The sequence below is a fragment of the Miniopterus schreibersii genome, assembly GCF_964146895.1.
Source record: "Miniopterus schreibersii genome assembly, chromosome: 3".
NCBI classification, from domain to species: Eukaryota; Metazoa; Chordata; class Mammalia; order Chiroptera; family Miniopteridae; genus Miniopterus; species Miniopterus schreibersii.
The window spans coordinates 52,610,844-52,632,216 of record NC_138103.1 but is presented as its reverse complement, the minus strand read 5'-3'; the positions used below and the strand labels follow the sequence as shown (position 1 = coordinate 52,632,216).

General features: G+C 41.1%; 1 protein-coding gene across 11 annotated transcripts in view; it reads left to right on the top strand.

The window, feature by feature from the left end:
- CAST (calpastatin) overlaps window positions 1-21,373 on the top strand; it is a 101,058-nt gene that overhangs the window by 33,306 nt on the left and 46,379 nt on the right. For 9 of the 11 annotated variants that reach the window (XM_081131580.1, XM_081131574.1, XM_081131581.1 and 6 more), the window contains one exon: window positions 18,847-18,906. In XM_081131580.1, coding sequence (XP_080987706.1) covers window positions 18,847-18,906 — 60 coding nt within the window. Of the gene's footprint in view, window positions 1-1,441; window positions 1,605-18,846; window positions 18,907-21,373 lie in introns of those variants that run through there. The other 2 variants (XM_081131576.1, XM_081131575.1) reach the window with 1 other exon arrangement.

The window sequence follows — 21,373 nt, the reverse complement described above, 5'->3', positions numbered from 1 at the left end:
AAACACAGATTCTCAGGTCCCAAGCCAAGAAATTCTGATTTACCAGGGTGGGGTAAGGCCTGGGATTTTATGTATTTAATAGGTTCCCTTCAGGTGTTTCAGATGCAGATGATATGAGGACCACACTGGGAGAAAGGATGAGCCTCAGGGATTGAATGGCCACAGAATATCAGGGTGTACTAATGTCCTTCCTCTCTTAGGAAAGGAGCCACTTCCTTCCTGTCTTGCAAGATGCAAGATATAAATCTTTGGAAAATTTATTACATTATCTATAGTTACTCACCTGTACTCTTCAGGAGCACAGAAATAATTGCCTTTATTGTGGAGATATGCTGCCTAACACTGGGGACTATTGAACCCAGAGTTCATCCCCATTGAGGTGTGGCCCAAATAAGTCACCCTGTGCCCCTTCATCACAAGAGAAATGAATTTCAGTAGAACCTAGATGAGCTGAGGTTTAGTTTTTTTTAAAAAAAAACAAAAACAGTAGGAAAAAGAAAGAAAATGCTAACGTTAAATAAAAAGGAATTTTTAAGCTATATTTTGATTTTTAAAATTGTAAGGACAGGGTCTTCTGCTCAGGGAGTTATAAAACGTTAAGTGTTGGAAGGGCTCTTACTTCAGCTTTATTTAACAGAAGTAAGTGAAAAATGAAAATAAATAGGTGGCTGTGAGGAACACCTTATAGGAGAAGCCAGAGGGACCGCAGCTGCTTTGGCTGCCCGATGGATGTTGCACACCGAGCTGTGCGGATGAGCTCTCCATCCGTCTAATGCCCGCTGGCCGTCACCTCAGCCTTGGCTGGGTGCTCACGCATCAGGAGGTGGCTCTGAGGCCTCTGCTCCTCAACCACTGACCACCACCACCTCCTCCACTCGCACCCCAGGCTGAGGGCCCACAGCCGTTATTGTCATTGGTTTATGGCTTTGGGAAAAATTGGTTTTCCATATTTCTTTTAAAATTTCATAGCTCTTTTCTCTAACCTATTATTCATTCTATATTTGTTGGCATTCTTCTCTAAGAAAAGGCATTTCTTTTCCCCCTATTTATTTATTTATTTATAGCAATACAAACTCAAGAATTCTTATTTTATTCAATATATTAAAATCCATTCTTTTTTTATTTTGAAAAATTTAGTAACACTGTAATTTAGCAAAATTCTGACTCTGTTCAACTCTTTTTTAAGAAATCCATTATACAATTTGAAATGTATTTTCAAATCCCTGGTAGTGGTCATTATTAATTTGCTTTATAGTTTAAAAAATATGTTGAGGGCGGTGTATTTGCATAGAGGACCCACAAAGAGCACCCACTGTTGCTCCCTTATTTTGGTAGGCTCAGAGGGTGACAGCCTAGGAGCGGCAGACCTCTGTCGTCAGCTGCAGTGTGGCCTGCATCACAGGCCCGGTTACTCGGTTAGCCAGCCTCCTGGAAGCCACCCAGTGACGAGTCCCCGAGTCACGGGAAGGAGGGCGGGAGCCGCCTGCGTCTGCCCCGGGACCGCCCAGTCGCTCCCTGCGGCCTCGGAGCCCTAACTGAAACCCGGCCGCCCAGCCGAGAATGCAAACACCCTGAACCGCGGGGAGCCGGGCCGCAGCCGCAGAGTGAGTACTGACGGGCCGCTGCTCCCGGGCTCTGGCTCGGCGGCTGCGCCCGGCCCAGCCCAGCCCGCCGCAGCCCCGCCGCAGCCCGCGCTCTGCCCGCGTCCTAGGCTCCCACCCAGTCACTGGCTTCCCTGGGCTTGGACATGCGCGCTTTCTAGTCTCTTGACGCCCCCCTTCCCCCCCTAAGAGACAATCCTTTCCAAATGGGTTCTAAGTTAAAGTGTGTTACTTGTCCACCCCTCCTCCCAGTCGGCAACACTGTTGCTGGCTGGTGACCAGACTCGGCAGGGTTACAAAACCAGGGATTTGTGTGGCCGGGAATAATGCTGAAAGAATTAAAACAGTAGCCGTGTCTACTTGGTTTGGCACTTTCATCCCTGGGGGTTAGCCCTTGCCTTCTCCCCCGGCCCTGCCCCACCGCTGTGATGACCTCAGTTTCAGAGAATGAGTTCACTCAGTGTCACCTGTCGATGTACCTGATACATGCTGGGTGTGGCCTGGCAGATGTCAGAACATGTTTCTGTTTCCTTGATCACAACCTGAGACAAGTACTTTGTATCTATCTTTTGAGAATGTGAAGTGTTTTCATTAGAGATTTAACAATCTCTTTTGTACAGCTAGGGTTCCAGCGTTCCTCAGTTATAAATGTGCAAGAGGCAAATTCTTTATCCCCAATTTATAGCTTGAGAAAATGAAGGGGCGGAACCATGGAACCCACCTATGTGTCAGAGGAACAGTGGTGCTTAATCAGCAGCTCTGGAAAATTTCGATGCTTTCCAGAAAGAAAAACCTCTGCATTGCAGGGAACATCAATAAGGAGTGGCATCCACTGTTCAAAAGGGAAAAGTTTGTTTTCTGATGAATAACTATAAATATCAATAAAAGTATTTACAAAATTAGTGACATTTAACAAAATCATGCCACATTAGGAAAGGCCACATTTGCTGACCAATGGAGAAAGGGGTAAGTGGCGGATCGCAGTGAGGGCCCAGTAGCAATCTGTGTGTGTGCTGCAAAGACTCTTGATGTCTGTTATAAACAAGTGAGTGCTGCAGACTACGTGACGGTGTTTATGAAGCAGCACATTGCAGTTTAAATGTTGGCTGTGGTTCAGTTCTCATGCTTTGAGAGAAGTTCCCCAGTGCACTAGAGGAATTGTATTTGTGGTGAGTTAATTTCCGTGATTGTTCTCTGAATTGGCTGAGTATAATTCCTCTCCACTAATGAAAACTTAAAAGGTATCAAATAAAATAACAGTTTGAAAGAATGAAACTAAGCAAGTGAGGGAGGGAGAGAGGCAAGGAGGGAGAGAGAAAGAGAGAAAAAGCGAGAGAAAGCCATTAGGAAAATATGAAGAATTAATTTGAACTAATTCCTTAAAATCAGCCAAGTATTTGTGTTCCTATTTATTGGTTATAATAAGTTACCTTTTTTTAAAAACCTCTCCACAAATAGCTGTTTTATTAATAATAGCCACAGCCAAATGACCATCAACTAGTAATTGGATAAAAATCCAGGGCTTATTCATACGATGGAATACTACCCTTGAATAAAAACAAACTACTAATACATGCAAAACATGTATAAAATTTAAAAATCACATAGCAAAGACTAAAAACTGTAAGATTCCAATTCCTTGAGACGGAAATCAGATCAGTGATATTACAAGTAGGGGGTGAGGATAGGGGACTGAGATGGTTTTAAGGAAAATTTGGGGGGTGATGGTAGTAGTTACATAATTAGATGCATTTTTCAAAAGGGTATCTTTAAAAATATCTACAATTTCTGACTGTTGCTGTTACCTAGAAATATACTTGATTTTTGTATATTTATCTTAGATCCAGCAAACTTGCTGAACTTTCCTATTAGTGTTGATAATTCTTATGCAGACAATTATATAACTTGTGAATAATAAGAATGGTGTTACTTCCTTTTAATTTCTGATATTTTTATTTGTTCTTATTTAATTATGGTGGCTAAGCTTTTTAATAAAATGTTATCCCCGAACTAAATAAGAATGTGTCTAAGATTTTTACCATTAATTATGATATTTGCTCTAATTTTTTAGAATATACTATCAGGTTCATAATGTTTTCTAATATTCCTAGTTTGCTCTGAATTTATCTTATAAGTGGGTATTGAAATTTTTTGTTTTATTTTTCAATTACAATATCTTCAATTCAATATTATTTTGTATTAGTTTCATGTGTACAGCATAGTGGTTAGACAATCATATACTTTACAAGTGGGTCCCCTGATATTTTAGGCACCATACATAGTTATTACAACATTAATGATTATATTCCTTCTGCTGCGCTTTACATACCCATGACTATTTTTGTGACTATCAATTTGTAGTTCTTAATCTCTTCACCTTTTTCACCCAACCCACAACACCCTTCCCTCTAGGAACCATCAGTCTGTTCTCTGTATCTATGAGTTCGTTTCTATTTTGTTTATTTTGCTCTTTAGATTCCACATATAAGTAAAACCATATGGTATTTGTCTTTCTGACTGAGTTATTTCACTTAGCATAATGCCCTCTAGTTCCATCTATATTGTCACAAATTGTAAGGTTTCATTCTTTTTTGTCACCAAGTTATATTCCGTTATATATATGTACCACGTTTTTATTCTCTTGTCTATTGATGGGCACTTGGATTGCTTCAATTTCTTGGTTATTGTAAATAACTCTTCAATGAATATAGATAGGGATGCATGTATACTTTCAAATTTGTGTTTTGGGTTTCTTTGGGTATATACCCAGAAATGGAATTGCTGCGTCATAAGATAGTTTTCTTTTTAATTTTCTGTGGACCCTCCATACTGTTTTCCACAGTGGCAGCACCAATCTGCATTCCCACCAACAATGCATGAGAGTTCCCTTTTCTTCACATCCTAACACTTGTTCGTTGATTTATTGGTGATGGCCATTCTGACAGGTGTGAGGTGGTATCTCCTTGTGGTTTTAATTTGCATTTCTCTTACAATTAGTAATGTTGAGCATCTTTTCCATGTCTATTGGTCATTTGTATGTCCACACTTTGGAGAAGTGTCTATTCAGGTCTTTTGCCCATTTTTAAATTGGATTGTTTGGAGGGTTTTTTAGTGTTGAATCGTATGAGTTGGACTATACAGAGCCTATCTGTAGGTAGTCTTCATCTGGCCTTGGCAGTGCGATGAAATCTTGGTGAGAATTCTAGCTGTCTACGGGGTCTCGGACTTCTGAATCATACTGAGCATGCCCCATGAACTGAACTGATTGATTTCATCGCCCACTTTTGGAGCCTAAGCAGGGGTCTGACCACTCCCATTTCACTCAAAGTTTCTGTAAGAGATTGAGGCCAGCCTAATAGGTGAACATCCTCTCTGGACTTTGTAATGGATTGAGGTCCCCTGCATAAGTGCCTTAAATATAAAGACCTAGACCAGACCTTAGAGCCTCTAGAGTTTCCCAGAATACAGTTGTTAGGAGAGGGGTGAAAGAACCTTGTTCCTACAGAGAAACCAGGGGCTGAGCCTCCTGTGCTGTTTCTTTATTAGCTATTCTAAGAGGGTGGCCAGAGAAAATGACAGAGAATAGAATTACTGGTATATTTTTCAGTTACATATACTTTTTAAATTTCATCATTATTATGAACATAGGAAATTGTGTTTATGTCCAACGGCAAAAAAAACAATCCTTTTATATAATTCTAATACTGTACTATGGCTAGTCATCAGAATCCTAGAATATATTCTCATGCTAACTATCTAAAACAGTGTCTCACTGGCTTTTAGACATGTATCTTTTCATAATATTATATTTACAAAGATGTATGAGGGTCAGAGGGCTTGGTCTACAGCAGAAAATTGAAACTGGTAGCCAGAATATTTTATCTTCTAGTATTCTTCAACTCCCTCATAATTACCATCTCTTGAATTATCTCTTTATTTAAATTTTTATGTTAAATTTTATGCAGTATTTCTATGTGTCTGGAACAGAAGAGGGTTCTTCCATCAGCATTCAGTCTAATCTCATTAGGCCTGCATAATGTATTAAGATGTTTGACCCTGGCTGGGTATTTCAGTTGGTCAGATTGTCGTCCCCATATGCCAAGGTTGCAGGTTCAATCCTCAGTCAGGGCATGTACAAGAATCAACCAATGAACACATAAATAAGTGGAACGACAAATCGATGTTTCTTCCTCTTTCTCCCTTCCTCTCTCTCTCCAAAATTAATCAATCGATAAAAGATGTTTGAAAGCCTTTGGATGAGGAATGCATGCTCAGCTTTGTCACCAAGCCCACTCTCCCTCCCCTTCATACTGGCCTGATATACTCCTTCACATCACCCAACACATATTTTCACTTACGTTTTAGACCCCTGATCTACAAAGATAGACAAATATTATTTTCTGAAAATTCAGTTACTATATCATTTGAAAATTGCATTGTTAAAAAAAAATCCTTGCAAATGAGTTGTATACTTGATGTATGTAGCATCAAGTGTTTCTTTAATGGTCCAGGATATCTGCCTATAAAAAGACAGCAATATGGGGATTGGTGATGTCTACAGCATACAATTTCTTTATAGTGTAAGAAAGTGTGTGAGCTACAGGCATGACAAGTGTCAAGAGTCCCTGGGCTTTAGGACCATCAGACTGGAAAAGACAGATACTCTTAAGGCACTGGGCTGACTATATTAGCACTGGCTGGCAATTACTTCTGAAAAGTAATTTTGTGAATATATCTTAATAACTTATGTGGTCTGGTTCCTTTCTTTTGACCAAATGGAAGTATAAAGAGACTGAGTTTGTCACCAGGAGGAAAGTGCCAATGGATAACAGTAGATGGTAGAAAACAGTGGTCATTTCCCTGACCCACTATAAAGCCATCTTGTTTTAAACTACCTAAAGCAGTGATTCTTAATGTCAGGGAGTTTCAGAATCACCTAAGGAGCTTATAACTTGTTTGACAACAATCCTTCCTCTTCTCCTGCCCTTTCCCCTTGGTAAGTTTCTAAGTGCGCATGTCCCCCCTCCTCCCTCCCCGCACACTGCCTGGGACTGACTCTGTTCCTGGGCCAGGAACCACTGAGCTCAGGTGTTAGGGCCTGGCCAGTCACATTGCCCAATGACATGACATGGCATTCATTACCAAATCATTATGTACATTTTTATCGTAAAAATGTTTAAATAATTGTCAATTTCTGCATATTTTGCTTAGAGTTTCAATGGTTAGAATTAATAATTTTTTCCCTAGCAGTGTTGTAAAACTAGACTGTCTTTGATGTGATATCTTGCTCTAATCTTGATTTTTAAGTCAGTCAATCAATTAATCATTAATTGTTTGGATTTTTTTGCCACATTGCTTAAAAACAGTGTACCCCCTTGCTGAATATTCAGAGATCGAAAAGGAAAGGTTAACCTCTTCTGGCCATTGAGTTTGAGCCTTTCCATGGTTTTAAGAAGTTTTTAATTATTGCAGTAATGGGTGCTGAATTATTCTCAGTGGCTTTGTGTTAGGCCAGGATTCCTAGCTCCACAAATTAGAATTTTCTTCTTCTCCAGGCCTCCTGACAATCATATTCTTATACCTCTTCACATGTTTCTAAAGATTGAACATGGTGAACACTGACCTACATATCTGCAATTAAAATCTTGGCAAAATACACCAATTAATTTCCAGTTGAATCAGTGGTAAACCGTATCTCCTCTGTGTATATATAACTTGTGCACATTCTCCCATAGCCCAGTGAACTGAAGATTTGGTTACCATTCAAGATGGAAAGACAACCAGTAGGAAACAAATAAAATGTAACAAAGGATATGCTAGCGAGTTCTGATAATCTGAAAATCATTATGGAATGCTCTGGGAAAGGGGTTAGGTCGAGCTGCAGGTACATAGTAGTTAGGATAAGCTCTCCAGGGTTCAGATATTTGAAAATACATGGGAGCCTGGCCAGGCGCGGCTCAGCGGTTGAGCATCGACCTAGGATCCAGGAGACTGAGTTTCAATCCCGGTCAGGGCACACGCCCGGGTTGTGGGCTTGATCCTCAGTCGGGGGTGTGCAGGAGGAGCCGATCAATGACTTTCTCATCATTGATGTTTCTCTTTCTTCTCCCTCCCTTCCTCTCTCTGAAATCAATAAAGGTATATTTTAAAAAAAGAAAATACATGGGAAAGAAGAAAAAGAAACCAGCCATTTATTAATTAATTGAACAACTGCTGTGCTAAGTGGTATACATAGGATTTCATTTAATCCTCGTAAGAGGTGAATATTTTGCAATTAGGTAAGTGGTTATTAGGACAGTTTTATAAATGAGAAGACGAAGACCCAGAGAGATTAAATAACTTACCCTGGCTCACACAGCAAGGTTCTGTTGAATTGTAAAGCTCTTTTTAGTGGACTGGTCTTATAAAATCCTCCACTCAGTAGCTCATATCTAGGTGGTTTAAATAACCAAGAGAGGAATTTGTATCTAAGTTCAAAAGAGCACTAGAAATCAATATTGTACTCTCTATTGTTATGCTCAGTATCTTCATACTGTTGAAATTCTCTGTGATGGGTGAGGTTTCCTGCCTGTGTGAAGGAGGGTATTGTACACTGGTTGGAATTAGCAGGTAATAGTTTCGTTGACAGTTTCTTTAGACATTTTATTTTATTTTTAAATATATCTTTATTGATTTAAGAGAGAGGAAAGGAGAGGGAGAGAGAGAGATAGAAGCATCAATGATGAGAGAGTCATTGATCTAGCCCACAACCCGAGCATGTGCCCTGACCGGGAATCGAACCCCGATCACCTGGATCCTAGGTAGATGCTCAACCGCTGAGCCACGCCCGGCCAGGCTCTTTAGACATTTTAATAGGCAGTAAAGAAGGGATAAATTAGCCATCTTCAAGTACGGTGAAATTTTTAAATAGCAGGATTAAAGAGTACATAACTAAAAACTCCCTCATTCTGTAGGAATGCAGAACTTTTGCTTAGCTTGAAGCATAAACAGCAATGTCCATATTTTACATCAGTTTCAGACAAAGCCTACTTTAAAATCAATTCTTTTCCCCTGAATTTTTATCCTAGGGGAAAGTGGAATGAAATGCAGTGGAAGGTGCTATTATTTTTCCCATTTTACAGATAAGGAAACTGAGGCACGAAGTAATTAAGGAATTTGCTCAAGGTCACACAATGGGCAGCAGAGCTGGAATTCAAACTCAGGCGGTCTGGCTCCGCAGCCATTCTAACTACTATAGAACACTAGTTCTTTAATATTTGCTAATTGGATTAAACTCGCTATTAGTATACATTTGTGAATTTATTATTTTTATATGGTTTCCTGAATGAGATTTTATTTCACTCCAGATTTTTAAACAATATGTCTTTATTGATTTCAGAGAGAGGAAGGGAGAGGGAGAGAGAGAAACATCAATGATGAGAGAGTCACTGATCGGCTGCCTCCTGCACGCCCCGACTGGGGATCGAGCCCGCAACCCGGGCATGTGCCCTGACCAGGAATCGAACTGTGATCTCCTGGATCCTAGGTCGATGCTCAGCCGCTGAGCCACACCCAGCTGGGCTTTCACTCCACATTTTTATTTTGATTATTTAAAGATCAGCTTGGACAAGGGAGCCGTGTTATAATTCCTGTTGTGTAAGCCTTCTTATTAAGAGCACCTTCACTGAGAAGCACACAGCAAGAATGCGCACATGAGAGGCCCCTGTCTCAGCCACCACATGATTGGCTGTAGCTCAGTGTTTCCCTATAATTCCCACTCACTTTCAGACTTTTGAACCTATCATCCCCATAGAGATTAGGCTGGCAATTGGTTTGAGAACACAAGGACCATAAAAGTTCACGTGTTCTCTCACTCTCCATTAGGCCTACACCTAAGAAATGAGTTGGAATGCATTGTGGAAACCAGGCTGGAAGGCTCTGAGACAGTTTATTCAGGAGAGCTCAGAACTTTTTATTCTTATGCAATAATCATATATCATTAAGCATGTGTGCATTAGGTGAGCTCATAATCTTGTAGGATTTGTACAAAACCTTGCTGCTACCAAGATTCCTGTTCCTATATTGACTGGAACCTAGACCTAAGCAAGCCATGCATTTAAATCCCAAGAAAATGCAGCAATGCAAAATAATGTTGCCCTCTTTTCTTTAAGAAAGATAATCAGCATTAGTGTGTAACTTCTCAAAGCAGTGGTCACCACAGAACTGCTCTTCCACTGAGACTGAGGAAAACTTTTGAGGCTGTTGGTGTTCATAAAATAAAAATCACTGCTGTTTATTGATTTACCATGTGCCAGGCACTGAGCCAAACACTTTATAAGCACACCCTGTTTAATCCTCACTGCCAGCTTATGGGGTGGTGTCATTTTTATACCCATTCAACCCAGGTAAAAACTCTGATTTGGAAGAGTGAAGCAGCTTGCCTGAAGGTACAGCTAAAATTGGACCCCAGGTCTGTGGTACTAAACTCCTGTGTTTCCTATTTGAACATGTATCATTGGATACATTATTTAATAAGCTTCACATAATTACATTATAATATTAGAGGTGCAGAACTCCAGAATTCTCAAGCCTTACACTTTGTAGGTGAGGAAACTGTGTTCCAGACAGGCTAGGACTCAAAGGTCACATAGCTTTCGGGAGCCTTCTTCTTCATTGTTCATTATGTACCATTTATTATGCTGAAATTGCTTGACTCACAGGCTTAAGTAAATCCTAGCTGGACAAACTTTTTCTAAGGGAAAAACCAGAAGAGGAAAGTAGGCTGTCCTTTCCAGGTCTAACTTCTCTACTTTGCTTTATGTTGGGCAGCCAACATCAGACATAGTTGGAATTATTTCACGTATCAAGAAAAGCAACCAGGGGGGCTGGGTGGAGGGAGGCAAAGGGGGGGAAATGGAGACATCTGTAATAGCATCAACAATGAAAATAAAGTTAAAAAAAAGAAAAGCATTCAGAATCCTTAGAGGGAGGAACATAACTTCAGGGGAAAAAGCTGATTTTCTACTCTTTGATGACTAATCCAGGCTGTGGCGCTTGCTCTTTAACTTGCCCTCAAAATAATTATCATCCCAGAAAAAAATAACACACCAAAAAACCACTGGAATACTGGAGTTCGCAAAGCAATGAAAATGAAACAATTTCCTTGTCGTACCGGAAGTTCAGCTTCGTGCCTTCTGTGGATTTTTTTCTAAACAGTTAGGGTGTCCAGTGTCAGAGCTCATAATCAGACACTCACAGCGCGTGGCCGCTCCTGCAGCCTCTCTGGCTTGGACTGAGATCACAGATCAGCGGTGGCTGTGTCCCTGTTGCCAGGCAACATTAGGATGTTTATTTTGCGCTCTGCCCACTTGTTGCATCGGAGGCCAAAGCTTCTGTGCTTTCCACTTTTCAGAGCAAGCAGAGTATGCATTCTATATTTATCTTGCCAGTGTTTCCCTGTTAATGCTCTGTTTCATGAACGCACAGCCGAGATAGAATCTGTCATCTCCCGGTCCCCCCCGATGCTCAGACTGCCTCGTTTCGCAGTGTTCTACGTCATCTAGGCGGTTGCACTCTGCACGAGTATCTCTGGTACTTTCCCACCTCTAAGTCTAGCTCATCTGGAATGACAAACACATCTCAGCCTTCATTTTCTTTTTTTTAAGAAAATCCAAAAATTTTTGTCTTCGCTTTTGAATGTAGGGGAGTCAACTTGTCATAGCAAAAAATTCATAAGCATTATTGTCCTGTTTTCAAATCCTAGCTCCACAACTTCTTAACTGTGAGACCTTAGATAAGCTACCTTCTCTGCGCCTCATTTTTCTCATTTATAAAATGCAGATAATGGCTACCGCCTAGGATTCTATACAGATACATTGAAATCAGCCATGTAAAGCACCTGTTCCAGTTCCTGGCACATGAAAGATTCTATAATCCACCCCTCTGCTGATCACACAATTAATATAAATAATAAATAGTTTCCATCTCCTCTGTGAAGTCTTTCCTCACCATCTTCTAAACCAGCATCTCAGAAATAGTTTCCCTCTTCCGATCTCCTGTAACATCATATTGTACTTAAGATTCTATTGTAATCAACCTTATCTCATATTCTGTACGTGCGGAGGTGTCCTAAGTAGACCTGCTGGCACAAAGGGATGGCTCAGCTTCACTGATAGATGATCCCTTTAATGGGAATCATGGTTTTGTTATGATAAATACCACACTTTGTTAGGTGACTATATTGCAGGTCTCTTTAAAAGCACCATTATTTTGCCATGTTAATAATCAAAGGCATTGCAAGAATGTAGGTCCTGGTGTGACAGCATGGCAAACAACCGACAAACCTGAGTATCTGAAAGTTTATTTCCTGAAGTGAATAAGCCACCATTGCAGATGGAAAACGTCAACCTGTACTCGCGGGCCCACAAGTGGTGTTTGTGAAGAGCGGCAGCTCTTTGCTTAGAAAGCCCCTCCCTCGCCACCTGTTGTTCACTCCAGGAGCCTTACAGGCAGCAGCCCAGGGATTTTGTGTGTGTATGTGTTTTTTAAGTTGAACAGCTGCCAGGTTGATAACAATAAGGTCGTAAGTGACTAGATATTTAAACTAGGGTATCCTAACCAGTTTCCTGACTTGTGCTTTGAACAAAATTTGTGATGATTGCAAAACTCATAATGTTGCTTTTGAGCCATCAGGTAATACTCTTGTGTTTATTCATGCACAAATGCATATGCTTATTTAACAAATAGTTATTAAGGAACTACTGTGTGCCACGCTCTGGGGATATGCAGCCTCCGAAACAGGCATGGCTTCTGTCCTCACAGGGTTCAAGTCCGGGTTGGTCTCGTAGCTCCTGTGAGAAAAGAACTTAAAATCTGTGATTCCCTTTATTTCATTATTTGAGCTGTGTTAGTAAATAAGATTCTTATTATGGTTCAGAAACAAATTATTTGTTTTTCTCTTGTGCATCCAGCAGAGCTAGTTTTAAAAGTTAAAAATCAGTTATTGATTTGTCAGAGTTTTTGATGTAGAAACATTTCAATACTTATTTTGTGTCTTGCTTATATTCCCTGAGTTTGTGGCATCTAATTTGACTCTCCCAATAACCCTGTGGGGTTATTCCCATTGTGGAAAAAGAGATGCTTATCAGGTTTAATCAACCTGTGGCCACTAAAAAGCCATCAGACTGAAACTTAAGTATTCTACTTTATTAATTATATTCTTGAATCCAGCATTTTTTCAAAAATGAGGTATTAAAGCTATACTTCACTCTTTGTTTAAATGAGATGTTAATTGTTGATTAGAAAATGGAAACAAAGGTTTGAATGACGGTGATTTTTGAGCTCCTTTCTGCCACAATACACTCAGCATTATAGTAGGCGCTGTGGGGTTCAGAAATGGCCTCTGTCTCTTGATCAATTTATAGCTTCATTGATAAAACATGACATACATTTAGAAAAGAGCTCAGTAACCTTCCAACACAGCATATACAATTATGTGTTCAAGTGAGAAGTACAAACATGAGTTGAGAAGATGAGCTAAAGCAGATACAGGTGTTTTATCTTGAGCTAAATCCTCAAGGGGAGGGATAGGTCAGACCTGAACAGGGAAAAGACTTTGTAGATGGTGGGAATTGGCAAGATGAAGGGTTCAGAGGTGGAAGGTGATGTGATGGTGATGGTGGTGATAACACTGTAACACTAGCTGTTGGCCAGCATGTATTATTTGCCAAGCACTGTTATTGGTTCATGTACATTAATTTATTCTTAAAACAACCCTATGAAGTAAGAATTGTTACTATTCCCATTTTACAGATGAGTACACTGAGGTATAGAAAGGTTAAGTAACTTGCTTGAGGTTGCACATAAATTCATTGTCAGCTGGAATTCCACCAGACAGTCTCGAGTCCAGACCCCTCTCACACTCTTCACCAGGGAGCTGTGCTGCCTGATGAGGTGCCCATGAGACAGGAAGGACATTGCCCTGGCTGAAGGGCAGTTGTGGTGTTGGCAATATTGAGAGAGGTAGTAGAATAAATAGATAAGGTCAAGTGATGGAGAATCTGAAGTTCAGGCAGAAGACACTGGCCTTATCTAGGACACAGTGGGAAACCACAGAGAGTTTAGTATTTCATCAGAGTGGGAACATGGTACTCATTTATTTCAGATAAATTAGACAGCCATAGACAGAAAGGATTGGGAGCCAGAGATGGGGGTTGGGATGGGGGTGGGAATGAACCAGACACGGAAACTATTAGAAGGGCCTTGATGTAATCCAGGTGTGGGAGACATGTGATTACATCAGGAGTGGCAATGGCAAAAGAAAATGAAGAGTGGCAAGGTGATCAAGATGAGAGCTAGCACTGTGCCCGGCTCCAGGTGGCTCAGGGCCAGATAAGTTCCCCACAGTCAGTCATTTGACCCTTACATCAACTCCAGAGGGAGCTGGTATTATTCCCAGTTTAGAGTTAAAGGAATGGAGGCTCCAAGAGGTTAATTAATGTGGATTAGCAAGTACTAGAGCAGGATTTGAGCTTGTATCTGTTTTTCTTGGCTTCCTCACTTTAAGTTAAAATAACATAGTCTGGCGATAAAGTAGTGCTGTTAATAAGGTATGGAGAATTGTTCACATAATAAATGATAGAGCCATGGGGAGAGACCAACTTTCTGAGAAAGCAATATTACAAGAGAGAAGGAGGGTTTGTGACCGAACACTAAAGAACACAGAAGAATGGGGCAGGTGGAAGAGGCCTCCAGAAGGAGACGGTCAGAGGGCTGGGCCAAGAGTCTGTAGTGTCACTGCAGCTGTGGGAGAGGGCGGGCTGATGGGGAACGAAACTGCCGATGCATCGGCAGGTGGAGAGGAGCTTCCCTAGTAACCTGCACGGCACAGGCCGCAGGCCGAGCGGGGTGTGAAGGGCGGTCGGTGTTGCAGTGGGAGGCGCAGGAATGCTGCCGGCGAGGGGCTGGGCTGAGGTGCAGCAGCTCTGACTCACTCTGCCTGCACTTTCTCAGCCGAGCCAGCCGGTGACAAGAGGAGAGACCCAGGTAAGGCCGCTGTGGGTCTGGAGGGGAAGCAGTGTGGAGTCCCATAAACCAGATGGAAGTGCCCCCCAAAAAACTGAAAGTCTTCTGGGAGACCAAGCAAGTGGGAGACCTCTATGACATGGAGGACAGCAAAGGAGCTGAGGGAATGACTCTTCCCCCCTCCTCCTAAGGGGTCCTTTTGCTCTCCCAGCTTGGCCATTCGCCAGGACCTGTGTGCGAGCTCACAGCCAGCATGGCAGGAGGGCTGAGGGTGGTCCTAGGCCTTGGATCTCTTCTTGTGAAGCCTCACTAGACATCCTGTATAAATAAGAAAAAACACACACATGGAGCCCTGATGTAAGAGTGGGGGGCAGCAGATTAGTGTACCCAACAAACAGCTCTTTGAAAAGGACCCCATCCGGTGGAGGGGGCCGTTCGTGCGGTGACTGTGTGGTCACCTTCCTGTCCGTGGTGCTATGAGCAGGTGAGCTGGGATGGAAGAGGGCTTATTGCAGTGGCTCAGCGGGTGTAAGGCCAGGGCTGAGAGCTAGAGATGCACACCTGAAAGGGGGCATGTAGGGCTTGGATATTTGGGGAAGAGAAGCGTCTGAACCGGTGGCACTTGGGTGAAAACAATGTAAAGGAGGAAAGAGTGAGGTGAGCTCAGACAGGCTTGGGCAGCTGCCTGGAGCAGCTGTTCTGAATTGGGAGATGGGGTGGGATTGGAGCCTGGGATTTTTAAAGGCAGGAGAGGATTTTCATGTGATACAGCAGGCAACAGGAGTCATTGCTGATTCTACTTGAGAGGGAGACGTGCCTGCAAACGACATGTGGGAAGATTAATCTGACCAGAAGGGGTAACAGAGTTAGAGGCTGTAGTCTGGGGGACCCTTTGTAAAATATACGTGAAAAAGGAGAGTCGTTTCCACGTTCCAAGGGTCTTAAAATCATACCATCTTTCCCTCGTATCTCTAATTGTTTATTGCAGTAAACTTCCAAAATGTTCACTGTAGCAAGGAAACACTTAAAGATTTTGTTAAGTAATACCACAAAATAAGATGCTGCACTGGATAAGTACAGGATTAAATATTAATTTTTTCTGAGCTGAATGACTTTTATTGATATCACTTTATCTTTTATGTAACTTGACCATACAGCAAGATTACTTGAGGTGGGCCTGAAGCTGAGTTAGCACGCAAACATTTGTTCTGTCACAGAGGATTCTCCCCGTACCTGTTTAGAGCATCAGGTTGTAACCTAAGCCTGCGTGCCGTCTGTCTCAGTGGGCAGCCAACTCTTCAAGGCTGTGATGGCATCTTACTCATTGGGTACCCTCAGCCCTGGCTCATTGCCTTTTAAATAGCAATTGTCAAGTGGGTGGGTGAGTGGAAAATAGTTACAGAAAGTAGTTTTCTCGGCTTTGTTACTCTGGTTTTTGCCTTAATTCAAGTTCGTAAATGACAATATTCTGGATGTTGAGAGACTTGCATGGGCCATTTTGGAAGGAGAGCATTGTTATAGCTGCAGTTCAGTCTGATTTACAGCCTGATCCCAATAGGGTTATTTCCTTACCTTATGAGTGCTGATGGTGGTTTTAAAATTGGCTGCCTCTGGATGTCAACAGGACTGGCCGAGTGGTAGGTCCTGCAGCAGAGTCACTGATTTCGAAATCAGGCGGCCTAGGCCCCAGCCTCACACAGGCCGCTCAGAGGGTAGGCCCTGGCCTTTTGCCTGGTGATGCCTCTTTAGCCTTCAATTGCCTCATTAATGTCCTTTCCTCAGCATCACCTGTCCCAGCTGCCTCCTGAACTAACTCTGGTTGCCTAGTCTGTGTTCCTGTGGGACCCTTTATAGCACTTACCACAAGTCATCATTGAAGCAATTATTCTATTAATATTATCTCTGATGAGGCAATAATACCTTTCTCAAGGATAGGGACCTGTCTGTCGGTTTCACCACTGTGTTCTCATCACCAAACATAGTACCTGGCACTAACTATGAATTAACTCTTCAAAATTTTTTAAATTATAAGTTATTCACACTCATGATTAGAAATTCAAACAGTACAGAAGATTTAAGATGAAAGTATATTCAATCCCTTATTAGAGGTAACAGGTATTAGAAATTCCTATCTTTACAAACAGAAGAAAAATTGAACAAACTATAGTTGGTTGGAGTTGAATGAATTTGCAATGGGAGGGGACTGTTTTCCTTATTTCTGGATCCTGTGAAGTAGCCTGCCTATTTCAATTTCAAATGCTCAGTGCTTGGTGATGGGATAAAAATTCCATGGACGCATCTGTGCTGAGGCCTTCAGCTAAATTCCTGTGATAACCTGCTTCATGCTTATTTATAGCTATTCCTTGTAGATTTTACTGTTCTTGGTGAGCCTTTGAAAGTCTTTTTTCTAGGAATAGATTATATCCAGCTATTGCTTAATAAAGTAGTAAGGCAGGTTGGGAACCCCAGTGATTTGGGGTTTAATAATAATAAATTTGGATGTTTAAGAAATAAATTAATGTTCCCTTGAAGATTTGCAGCTTAAAAAGCATTTCATGGGAAGTGTTTGGTCTTTTTGGTGGTTTTATATGGTTGAGGGAATTCATTGAAGGAGTGGGATATTGCAAAGTGGAACTTCTTGGTTTTGAATGGAAATTTGTACAACCACTTCTAATTGTGGAGAGACAGAGTTGTATACATAAGGGTACATTAATTCCCACAAATTAAAAAAAATCAAGGAAAAATGAATATACATATATTTGTCCATTAATTCAATGGGGTGGGGGATTTATCTTGGTGTATCTTCCAGTTCTTTATCCCAAAGAGAATGTCAGAAAGAGCACTTTCGTGCCCTGTTACAGGACCAGGTGTGTGGGGAGGGGTGGGGGGATGCTCAGTGGGTGACTTAAGAATACTCAGGAATAGTTAAATTCAGATGATTATGTTGAAAAATCAGTATTTTAATCTTTGGGGTTTGATCTGTTTGATCTGTACATTATAATTTAACATATAACCAACAAGTTCTACATTAAGTGAGGTCTGTGGGGAAGGTGGTTTTGCTTATGGGCGTGGGTTGTAGTGGGTTCAGACAATCACCGGGAGTGGTACTGTGTGGAGGTGGGGGGTGAGCAGAGATGGGCTCATCCTGCCCTGGCTCTCAGCCTCCAAAGTGCTCAGGGCCAGGCATCAGAGACGGGGTTCCGGGTACTGTTGGCAGGGCAGCGGCTGTTTACTGACAGCTGCTTACTTAAGGAAGCAGCTTGTGCCAGATGGAATCCCTGGGTTCTAAAACTTAGCGGACTCAAATGCTAAGGAGGTTTAATGAGCCTGGGTTGGAACTCCCAACGATAGTAATTGTCTATTTAATATTAACAGTGTATTGCAAGCTAAATAGCAGAGCAGCTCAATCCCATGCAAGTATCACGTGCACATCCCACTGCTTGGGTGATAAGATTGCAGGGGCTGATTCCACCACCTGCTGGCATCCCTAGGAAAGGTGTTTCAGTTGCCACTCATCCCCTTTTGTCTTCCAGGGAGGAGCCTAGATGAGACAGATAATAGAGCAATATTCCCTCTGCACCCCTGTCCCCACCTTCCCTTCTTTACATGGCACTGAAAGGACAATTCTAATCTCCCTGAGTCTATTTCCTAGAGCTGTGTCCTGTTCCTTCTGTCTTGTATAATATATTATGAATAATGCATGAATAATTTAATGAGCACCTAAAATGTGCCAGACATTTTACACATATGATCTCAAATACAACTCTACTAATAGATGTTATAGGCTCCATTTAACATACTTGGGGAACTGAGACTCAAAGTCACAGAGCTAGTCATTGGCAGAGCTGGCATTTGAACAAAATTCTTTCAAGTTTCAAAGTCCATGCTTTTTGTGAAAAGAACACAAACAATAATTACAATAATATTTCCTGAGCCCTTATGTAGTAGTCAGTAATAAACTTAAAAGGTAGCTGTAATCTAATGAAGAAAAATTGGGAAAGGGGGAAACGGAAGATCAGAAAATTGAAGTAACTTGCCCAAGATTATTTAGTAAGTAGCACATTCAAACTTGGAACTATTTGATCTGGTTACAGATGGTTTTACCCAACTGGGCTTTTGTGGGAGTGGTGCTCTAGATGAGGTAAAAAGAGGTAATTAAAAGCAAGTATGGTTAGGAGGAGCTGAAGGATGAAGTAGGTCATAGATTAACTAAAATCAGCCTTTTTATTTCTTTCCTTCCTAGGTGTCTACTTCCTCTGCGTCAACCAGCAAGTCTTCCAGTATGAATCCCACAGAGACCAAGGTATGAAGAGTCTTCCAGGAGGGCCAACTTGGGTGAAAGCCTTTAAGTTGATTAATGTAAAGCAAAACAAATGTAAACTAATAGTTGACAAATGAGTTGTATGTCCTAAGAAGCTTATGTTATAGAAGTAACCATCTTCTTCCTAAGTTATAGGGGTCATTGGAAACTCAGCTTTCCTTTCAGTATTCACCTCAAACATCATCTGTACATTTCTACATCATTTGAATATCTAGGAAAGAGTGGTCACTCAGAGTATTTTCGGTCTTAGACTTGAGTGAGTTTTTTATTTGTAAGATGATCTAAGTGCATTTCTCTGGACCTAAATAAGAATATGAATTCTCAACTTCTTACTAAAATTGTTTGATTATTATAGTCACTTAAAATTAAATATAAGAATGAGAAATGAACCAAGTGAATATAGAAGTGCAACAGATACTGGTCATTTCAGGAGCTTTGTGAAGTTTCTGAAATTTGAAATCACGTGGGGCACAATATTACTGGTAAACTTTTGCGGAGCTCTACTTGAGATTTATTCTAATAATTATTTATTGGAATTTCAGGAGAAAAAAAAACAAAAGAATGTCCTCTGTTGTGATTGCCACATAGAGTAAACCCAGTTCTTAAGAGTTGGCCAAAGCTACCTTAAACCATCTCCCTTTGTTACCATGTCTCAAGCTCTTTCTAGGGAATATTCTTGGATGGAGGTGTCAAGAGGGAGTCTTTTCAAGAGGTTCTCAACTACTTCTTATGAGGCAATATTCTTTAGTACCTACCCCAGCTTCATTATTATTAAGTTGCCTTTGTTTAAAATCCCTGACATACTTTTGTTTCTGTCTTCCATCTTACTTTGCTAACCTAGTGGGATCCTAAACCATAATTTAATACTGCACCGTAATTTAGCCCTATTGAGGGATCCTATGGCCTCATCTTGAACTGTTTTTAAAGAACATCGCAAATATCTTGAAACACACTGCCTGAATCTAAGCTCTTATAAATGTATTTTAGCATTCATTTTAATTTTTAAATTTATTTTTATCTGAAATTATTTAATATTTTACATTTACATTAATTTCTTATTTTCAAAATACATGTATACATAATCAGATTCATAATTAATCTATTAGCTGTCACTACTTATTTATACCAAGCATAATCTTAAAAAAAATCTGATCTCAGTCTTAAAATAATCTTAAAACTATAGTAGAAACATCTACCAAAAAACAATTCTCATTGACCTTAGAGTGCATGGAAACGTAACAAAGTAGGTAGAAAGGAGAGCCGGAAATGCAGGATTTCCTTTGTATTATACTGGTTTGCACCTGATCCATTGCCTGATTCTAATCCATCCCCCTGACTCCTAGCTGGAGGACCCAATGCTTTATTTCCAGCATGCCCTGTTTTCCAAGGCAAGTGTCAGCAAACTCTTAGCCATCGCTAAGCATTAAACATGAAATTCCTGGAGGCTACAGAGCTGGAGGAAGGGAGTGGGGAGAGGAGAGGAGGAGAGCTAAGACAGAGAGACACAAAAATGAGATGCACTTGATGAAGTACCACCAGTGGCCGACTCAGGACCATTTTTGGCCTCAATTCTCTTTCGTTGGTGGATTTCGGTCACTGTTTTCATTAATCACCTTCCTGTACTCCTGATGTTTGGCTCATAACATTTTTACTCACCTCCTCTTAGATATTTTTGTGACCTTGATGGGCGTGTTTCTTCAAATATTTTGAACTTTTAGAGAAAAGATTTTAATTCAAGTTAATACCTATACCAAACCCTTGTCATGTTCTACACCTTTCAGATGAAAGTCAGTCGAGCTCTGACGGGAAGCGATACGTGTAGATTTAAGTTTCTCTCTCTCCCTCCTGGGACATTAGAATTGGTAGTCACACTGCTGTGTATGAGACGGCATCAGATTATTTCTAATCAAATCATCCAGATGAGATAGTTAAGGGGATATGTAGTGTGGACACTGGAGCCAGATGGTGTGGAATCCTGGTTCCACATCAGCTCTGATGTTGGAAAACTCCTCTGCTTTGGTTTCCTCATCTGTACAGTTTGGGGGAGAATGATTATAGTACCTACCTCAGAAGACTGCGTCAGGAAACAAACAGATAAGGGTGTTGGACAGTGTGTGTCCTAGGAAGTTCAGGCTGGCACATCTTCTCCCCGTGCCAGTCGGAGCTGGCGGGTACTCCAGAGACAGTGCTGCCTGAGAACACCAGGGCTGTTTCAGGGAGTTATTTAACTTCTGTGTGCCTCAACTTCTCACATGATGATGATGATGATAATAATAATACCTATCTCACAGGACTGTTATTGGGAGTGAATTGGCACATGTGATGTTTAGAACAGTCCCTGGTACTAAGAGGTGATCAGTAAGCATGAGTTATTGCCATCATTATTTCTTTCTACCACCACTGCCAAAAATAAATTTAGGAAACGTATTAGTGATTACTGATTAAAATG